We start from the raw sequence: 8818 nt of genomic DNA, 5'->3' as shown, positions 1-8818 counted from the left end.
TCTTAGTCAGGTAAATAGCCATTATCCTTGTTTTTGTAGCTTCTGGGATCTGTTTGTGTAAAACACTTCATTACTTCTTGAGTAAAACAAGGTCTAAGGACACCAGAATGACTCCTCTTTTGGAGGCTCCATTTGAAGCGCTGCTTCCCTCACCCATTCTGGAGGTTCTCGTCTCATTTTTCAAGAGGGCAACACTCCAGAGGGATTTTCCAGTTTTGCTGTAAATTAAGGCTAGAGCCCTTCAAAACACTCTCGCTACAATTACATTCTTTAATTAGTTCTGCCAAAGTCCCTTTGGAATGAGCAGATCTTGGAAATCACTCTGATTCCATATTGCACTTGGGGTTTTCCACTCAATAAAATGAAGTGAATGTTTATGATGTCACCGCTTTCTGTAATTTTGTTTCATTGCATTCTTTTGATAGCAATCGGGAGACTGTTGGTCCTGCTGATGGAAGTTAATGAGAAATGTTAGACTGTAGTCACAGTGCAGCGAGAAAGGAGTCCTTTCATAAAGCTAATGACACTGGAGATCGTGGAGGAAACACCTAAAAGTAAGACAAAAGGGGAGAATCCTTCTTAGCATATGGCCTCATTCTCCAAAAACATGACAAATCGGTTGACAGTACCTCAGCAAGTGGGGAGCTCAGACTGCGCGCTGAAGAGTTAACAAATTTGCTGCCAGTTTGATGGAATTAGGGAAAATCTGTTGAAATGGTGAGCCAATGCACACTGAAACCCTCCTGAGCAGCCAGAAGAGCACAGTTTCATCTCCTTCCCGAATATGCTGAGCTGTCTTTACTTCCTATGTTCCACACTCTGGTCATCGTCACATGGCTCTGATTTGCACCACCCTCAAATACCGCTACCCTCCAGTGTGACCCGCAGTAGCAGTACTTGCCTAACCCCTGTATTCCCCTGTCCTGGGGACGTAAGTCGTCTCTGTGAAACTTGATTTAAGCGTTTTCTGGAAGCAGCTCTCTGGGAAATGGTGTCTCCATGCAGAATAGCTGTGTAAAGTACACTTTTTAGCTCTGTCACACTCCTGGATTTCATTCAAAACCCTGCATTTATGGGCTTCTATTCACAGATGTTCTGATGGGTATTTAATCCAAGTATTAACATCGGCATTAGCTGCAAACACTGTCTGAGGTGATTTCTGACAAAGCCGGGAACAGCTGCGGTTGGTGATGTGGCAGCTCTGTGTGTGGTAGGTGTGAATGTGCCCTGGAAACTCCTTGCATCGCTCTTCTGCTGTGGTTAGCTTCCTGGTGTTAAAGATAAGCTGCCCTAGTCTCTTCTGTGGTCCGTGTGTGTTTTCAGCACCTGGGGTTACTAGTGGGAGCAGCCGGGAACAGTGATGCTGGACTTGGTGTGCAACGCCTGAACAGCCTGTAGGAACATTTGAAACAATGTGTGGAACTCAAAGGCTAATTAGCTGTGTCTTGACTAGTGCCGTGATTTGCTTCTGTGATTGATAGGTGATTTATGTTCTTGGTCAGGTACACAGTTTGCGTTGTGAAGGAGGGGAACTAACTTCCACAACACTTAGATTAGGCAGCACCACAGTGTAAACCTGAAATGTTTATCACTATCTTCCATGACTGTATTAGTTGCTTGGCCAAAAAAAATTATCAGACCGAACCTCCCCTTGAGAATTTGTGATGGATGAACATAGTGATGGAATGTGTTTATGGAATCATTAGTTTCTAGTCAGTCACTCATTCCGGATAACATATCTCCAGCCTGTTCCTGGATTCAAGGTATTGAACAGGACGTTATCTGCAGCCAGGGAAGTTGGCTTGCCTGCGTTCTTCTAATCTCTCACATTTCACATTCTCTTGAGAGCAGTGATTCAGAAAGTCATGTGGGATTTTTTAATGTCAGATACAACATTTGATCATTAAAAAAGTGGGGACACCTTTGAATCCTGGGGCCTGTTTGCCTTTCATCTCCCTTAAGGAATATAGAGCTAGATACAGGAGAGACAGTGTGATTCCCTGCCTTCCTGTGCCCTCTTTCTGCAGGCGTGAATGTCATCCGTGGTCAAAATGGGAGTGTGGGCACTGCCTAGCAGGGGCTGTGTTAGTATGCCAACGAGTGGCCATGTATGTTTGACATTCTGGTAAGTACCAGTCTGCTTTACTGTTCAGTATTCATCCGGTCCAGTCTCTGAATGTCTCCTAAAATCAGGGGAACGCATAATGTTGTTCATCAGCTTGGACAAACACTCTAGTTAGCGAAGATAAGGTGAATTGTTATAATTCCGAGCATTTGTATCTGCTTCCTCAGTAACCAAAGGTCTTTTTGACTGTACTAAGACAAACAAACAAAACCCGTGAAAAATAGTACCCTGAAGTCTAATCCACCTTGACTCCATTTCCCCAGAAAGTTGGGCTGGAAGAGATAAATGTAGCAATGGAGTGGAAATTGTGGCCGTGGGTACAGTTCTGTCTTTCTGGGCCTGAATTTTTCTTGTATGAATGTGAGTAACTTCAAATGAGGTCTCGGCAGAAGATGTAACCCTGACTGTACTTTTGGGTACGTGTGCCTGAAGCACTTACCTCGTTTTATGTCCTACATCCTGCATTCTCTGGCCCAGTGGTGCACTAGGACTGGGGAGACCAGCTGAGTAAACCTCTCCAGCGGGCAGCGAAATCCGCAGCCAGGGAGAGTGAGGGGGTGAGGATCTCGCCAGGAGTTATTCCGATAGTACATTTCGACGGTGTACTGCCTGTTTCAAGATACAGGAGGGTCATGGTACAGTTAGTATGAGGAACCATACAGCCTTGCCACGCTGGAGTCGCCGTAGCTTGGTTCAGACTGCTAGCCAGCTCATTCGCCCGGCGATTGATATCCACCGCGAGCACCCTGAAGAGGGCTTTCTAAACAAGAGCTGGTCGACACCGATTTGCATGTAGTTTGTCATCTGGGTAGGGAGTCAAGGAGTTAAATGGGTACACCGGCTAGGGTGAAACGTCTCGTAACTGTAATGAAGCAATATATAGAGGGTTTTCAGTGCTGTCATCCTGCTACTGACAACAACTGCTAAATTGAGTCCAATTACGATAATTAAAACCCGCCTATAATCTTCTCCTGTGTAGTGAACCTCGTGTATCCAGTCTGATTAGTCTGGGGTGTCAGTAAATTGCTTTTTAGAAAAAGTGTATGTTAGCAACACAACTTGCAGATACTTGCCCAGTTTTTTCCTGGTAAAGTTCAAAAAAATGACAGGCGCTGTAAGGAGGCACTTTGCCGTTGAAGACATTGAGAGCCACCTGCAAGGCAGCGATGGTGGCTGCGTGCTGTGGAGATAAGAAGGCGTTAATTAAAGGCCTATCGGAAATGATTGCATGTGCCATTGTTTAATAATCTGTCCAGCACATTATCTGTCCACTTAACAGGACTTGTGTGACCTCATTAACGCTTGCCCGTGCCCTTTGCAGTGGTGAGCAACCATTGTCCTCTCATGGCTGTGCAAACCAAAATGCCGCGTGTATAAAGTATACATTTTTTCCCTTTTGCATCTGATAAAGATGCAGGAGGTTTGTTTCTGAATTATCTTTGTGATGGAGGTTCAGTTAAACATGAGGCGTGGTCTTTCCAGTTCTCTGCTCAGTCAAAACAATATTGCAATGAAACAAGCCATGACAGGTTTCAAAGTAGTATCTGTTCATTAGGGGATGAAAATAATCCAGTGATTTTTAAGGTTAACCAAATAAAAAGGCTTGCAGCTGTATTTCATGAAGGAAATAAAGTTTCATGCCTTTCACTGCCTTTAAGAACTGCAGGAAGAGAGCAGAAAAGCAACGGAAAGGACTCACCGCAGAATACATAACCATTTTTCGCTGGTGTGAAGGCTTTCTGGCATCTGAGATATGCTTTAGAATAGTTTTTAATAGAATACCTGAAAAAAAACGGGGAAGCAGTGACAATGAAAGGGGTGCTTGTGCTAACCTCTGGATCACTTGTTGCTGTTTTAACACAATCTGCCTTTAAACGCACCAGATTTACTCAACAGACTTTATGGGTCATTTGTGCCGTGTGCCCTGGCTGATTCTGATGCTATCTTTTATATGAGCAGCGTGGCTACTTTACTCCTGTGCAAGATTTTTTGGGATCCCTAATAGCCTCAGCAGCTCCAGCCAGTGCCTTCACAGCTGCTCTGTGCCGGCGGAGCAGTGCAGGGAGAGCAGGGTAATGAATAATACCCTCTTTTGTGTGCCGCTCCGTTGGCTTCCTGATTTCCAGAGAAAGAGCACGTCCTTTGGATTCTGGCCTTCTTAAATTATGTGGTGAGAGTGGGTGAAAGGAGGAGAACAGGTGATTCAAAAGGTATAAACTATTTTTGTATTTTAAAAAATCTCAGCTGCTATTTGCTGAGCAGAATAAAGTTTAGAAGCAGTTTAATAATCTCATTTTAGTCCTCTCTGTAATGGAATATGAAGACTGTTAGGCAAGAAAGTGAGTGTCCTAGAGATCATTACAGACAATATTTTGTTAAGTAAATTAACTGGTGATGTGCGGTAAATTCAGGCTTGATTCAGTTCAGCAAGAATCTGTATATTGCTTTGGATTTCGTCTGCAGCATAACCACAGTGATGCCTCCGTTACAGTGTTGGATTAGGCTATCTGTAATTCATGCTCTCACCATCCCTCTTCCCCTCAGTCAAACTCTTTCAGTGCTGATTACCGATATCCACATCCTGGCAGCTTTCATAGTTCGACCATGGAATTGGTAGCAATGTTCATTTTACGCCCTTACTTCTTTCCTGTTCTGCTCATGTTTTAAACGGGGTAAGAACTCAGCTCACCTCCCTGCAAACGTGATTTTTGTGTTCGTTTGTGGAAACCAAATTCCGCCTGCAGTAACAATTCCGAGAGCTTTGTCAGCTTGGTCCTGACGCCGTGAGTAGCCCAGGCAGGTAAAGTGTAGTTGCTCACATCCTACAGTGAAGAAAGAAAACATGGTGATTTTCTTATTGATTCCTACTCAAAATTATACAAAAAATCAACAGGCATGATCATGCCAACTGCTAATGCAGTCATCAGGTGCAAAAAATTCACTTTGTGACTCTTTCAGCCATCTGCTGGGATATATCCTGAGATCTTTACTGAAACAAATCCTGTCTACATGTCAGGATTCTAAGGGCTGCAAGCTCTGAGGTGCAAGTGAGATCCAGGCATCAGGTAGGAATATGTGTAGCTGGAGTTCAATGTACTGGAGTATGAGGTTTACATATAGGGATTAGACATAGAGGTGGAGTGCACGCCTGTGTGTCCAGGTCTGTTGGACAGGAGCTGAAGCGGGATGGGTTAGTCTTTCCTTAGGGATGCAGCCCAGGGTGTTTTATTAGTGGTCACAACTGCCAGAGGGGAAGATGCGCCCAATGTGGCGGGTTTGCGCTCCCCTGAGCCCCTGTTTAAACAAGGTTTAAGGCTTTCTCTCCTTTAGAGCAGTGTAACCTCTGTCAGCGTGAGCTGTTGGGCTGGGCTCACTGGAGGGAGGGTTCCGGTAACAACGAGTCCCAAGGAAAACGCCAGCTACCGAACGGATTTGTTTAAACAAGTGCAACAATGGAACACGTAGGTTAGAGCAGCTCAGGTCACAACGGATCACTGTCTCAGTTAACAGAGGTGCTTTGGGGCCCGAGGGAAGACTTGGCTGGTTGCGTGCTGGTTAAGACAGGCAGCAGAGCCCTCAGAGTCTCCAAGTTACCTGCAAGTCAGGAGACACTTGGACAAAAATACCAGAGGTGTGTGCTGCTGTAGTTTCATGGGTTGTGTTTAAGAAAGCTCTCTTCGCATGCTTCTAGGGCTGTGATGGCAGGTGTCTGCTACCCCCAGAGGCTTCACTGAGTAGTACCAAAGCCTCGTCAAACCCAGCACTAGAAGGAAAAACACAACTAATTGGTTTTGTCTGCCAGCGTTTAGCTGGATCCCTGATGGGAGCTGTCAATTTTGCGTGTGTCTCTGGTGACACAGGTTCCTCAGAATGATAAATTGTTAAATGATCAATTGTTAAGTTGAATGAAAAGTTGTGCTCCTGAGTGCTGCGTTTGGAAAATACAGACGGGTGACCTCACGAGAATTACAGTGAGATGGCCACCGTGAAATGTTAACACTTCATTTCACTTCAGGCCCGGGTGAACACTCCCTTCACGACTACTTGACCAAAGCTGGACCTTCGCAGAAACTGCAGGACAGAAGGTAAACTCAGCATCACACCCAAGTATTACACTTTCAGACTGCCTCGGTCTAGTACTGGTGACCAATTTGTCATTAATGTTTGAGCTTTAAAATAATTACACATTAAAGCATTTGTAGTGAAAGCTGCTTGCAAAAATAACTTTTTAACACGACTGCAATTTTCACTTGCTTCCACTGAGATGAGTCTAGACTTCAAAGTGACATGAAGTGGGCTTCTTGCTAAATGCAGGGCACTCGGGATTTTCCGCAGTCCCAGTCAGAGGTACCAGACTGTGGGACCCAGGCACCCACCGCAGTACCCGTTTCGTTATTACATCCATGCTTCTTTGTGACGAGCCTGGTTCCTTTGCTGAGAACAGGCTCCCAAACTTGCACAAAAAGCCATTCGTGCCATTTCAGTGGCTGCTTAATTCTGAAAATACTCTGACCACCACTGCCCATATGCAAGTAACGACTTCTCTTGCTTGTACAATTTGCATAAAATCTTTGTGGAAGGATGCTGAGGTTTCTTTGCCAACAACACAGTTCATTCCTGTGTATCTCTGCGACAGGGTTTGGAGGAGTGACCAGACAGTTCTGTCCAAAGGTGTGCTCCTGCCTGATTCTCCACGTGCAGTCACTGACAGCACCTTGGGGTTGGTAGGACATTGGTTCATGTTCCTTACGGTGGTGGGTGACACACAGCAGCCTCCCACAGTCATAGTGTCTTTACAGGGTTTTCACTTGTAAGTCTGACATTAGGTGAGGGTTTCTGGGGAAGAAGCTGAAAATAGTCTGTGGTTCAGTAAGGTCTGGAAGCACAGACCTACCTGCTTTTGATGTCTTACAAGCAATAGAAATAAGAGCTAAAACTAGCCAAAAGCTATCAAGTATTTCTGTTGGACCTTGGGAATTTTCTTTGTTATTTACCTCATATTGTAAAGTGTCAGAGAGCTTCCAAATTCTTTCAGTGTTCAGCTTCTTCAATGGGTATCCTGTGTGAGCAGCTAAAAACTTCAGAAATGGCTGGAATACAAAGAAGAAATTTGTTTTTCCCTCATTTCTACACCCTGCCACACCAGTACATGGCATTTTTTAGAAACAAGATAGTCTTTGCACTTAAGCAATGAGCCATTGCCTAGTGGTAAGAGAATTTGGCTTATTCATCTAGACAAGGTTGGTGACCTGAGCTCAGGTTTGAAGCCGTGATTTACGCTTGGTGGAAATGTTCACGAGGGGCTGGAGTAGCGGGGACGCAGATATATGAGGAAGTCTGGCAGAAATCCCAAAGCTGCTGAAAGGAAATGTGATAAACAGAATTATTCTCATGCTGGTACTGAGCAGAAGGGAGGTATGATGGAAATTTGATAAAACTGGGAATTGAGATTCGCTTGCGTGTAACGCTCAGATGCAGAGGCATGGATAGACGGCTGAGGTCAGCGGCTAGAGATCATCGAAAACCAGGTGAGCTCGATGGTGTCATTTGTGAAGAAGAGGGTTGCAGCAGAGTAGACAAGTGATTATGTCCTTATGGCAAAGATGTTGATGGTGGAGAAAGGAAGGAAAGGATACCTTACAGAGACGAGAATGGAGATCCAGCAGCGAGGACCTGGATGAAGACTTTGAGCGTGAAACATGAGCAGGTACTTGAGGAAAGCACTGAGGCTGTTACAGAAAATCTGGGGAGTTGAGCTGTGAGCATTTTGTGGTGGAAGAGGAATCTGAACGCGCGGAGAGTCATATGGACAGAGACAACAGAGGAGATGCTTTGCGTGGGAGGAAACAGAGCGGGGTACTGGAGGGATTCGGGAGGTATCAGCACTGATTTGATCTGAGTTTTTGTTTTGTCTGCTCTCCTAGAAGGTAAGTGGACTGGTTTTCTGCAAGGTAGTCAGTAACTTCTCTCTTCTATGACTTGCAGTTTTCGGTTGGTGGGAATAATCCAGTCCAGCTGGATCTCTAATGGTGTCATCATTTTTGGGGTATGTTGTCTAAAACCACTGTGAAGATCAGACATCCAGAAGGAGCGTGTTGGTGCCAGTTTTCAAACCTACCTGTCAGATAGTCTTCACAGAAGTGGTACCTTTGAATTAGATTCCCAGAACTGAAAATACTTTACCCTGTACTGCTTGAGTTGCCTTTGGAAATCCCTTGTTGCAAAGGTTTCTCTCAGAAGCTCGTTGTATTTTGGGCAGTGGGAGAAAGGTAAGTATAGCAACTGAAAAGAAAATTGCGAAATAGGAGTTAGGCAACCTGCTTCTTGTTCTGCAGTTCAATATAGCTTTGCAGGACTGTTGTTTGGATCGGCTGCACTAGTTAGGACAAGCTGAAAAAATAATTTGGGAATGTATTTTTCAGGGATACTCATCCTCGGGACTGTGGGAGTCATACTAGTGACTACTTACAAAATAATCTCTAAGTGTTCAGAGGAGTAATAGCTGCAGTAGTTCAAAGTTAAAGGATTCATTTACACAAGATGAAGTTTGTCCCTTGACAGAAGACTTGCACAAGCCCTCCTGAACTGCTTTGCGCTTGGCTTCCCCAGGGGTGACTTCACTGGTGTTGAGTCTTTCTTCAAACACACCCTGACCTTTCAGCACAGGTTTCCGAGCAGCGGCTGGGCTGCCAC

The 8818-nt window shown here is 44.8% G+C and overlaps 1 protein-coding gene across 1 annotated transcript in view; it reads right to left on the bottom strand.

Moving 5' to 3' along the window:
• Positions 1-2577: 2577 nt before the first annotated feature.
• Positions 2578-8818, bottom strand: part of LOC104493561 (prostatic acid phosphatase-like) — a 10862-nt gene continuing 4621 nt past the window's right edge. The window contains exons 5-10 of the mRNA XM_010136271.1: positions 8309-8407; positions 7120-7215; positions 4815-4947; positions 3825-3907; positions 3195-3305; positions 2578-2730 (exon numbers count right to left, since the gene is read on the bottom strand). Of these exons, the coding sequence (XP_010134573.1) occupies positions 2578-2730; positions 3195-3305; positions 3825-3907; positions 4815-4947; positions 7120-7215; positions 8309-8407 (675 nt within the window). The remainder of the gene's footprint in view (positions 2731-3194; positions 3306-3824; positions 3908-4814; positions 4948-7119; positions 7216-8308; positions 8408-8818) is intronic.

This window comes from Buceros rhinoceros, unplaced genomic scaffold (genome assembly GCF_000710305.1).
Source record: "Buceros rhinoceros silvestris isolate BGI_N320 unplaced genomic scaffold, ASM71030v1 scaffold4745, whole genome shotgun sequence".
Taxonomy (NCBI): Eukaryota; Metazoa; Chordata; class Aves; order Bucerotiformes; family Bucerotidae; genus Buceros; species Buceros rhinoceros.
The sequence above is the reverse complement of the archived record's forward strand: the minus strand, read 5'-3'. Positions and strand labels throughout refer to the sequence as shown.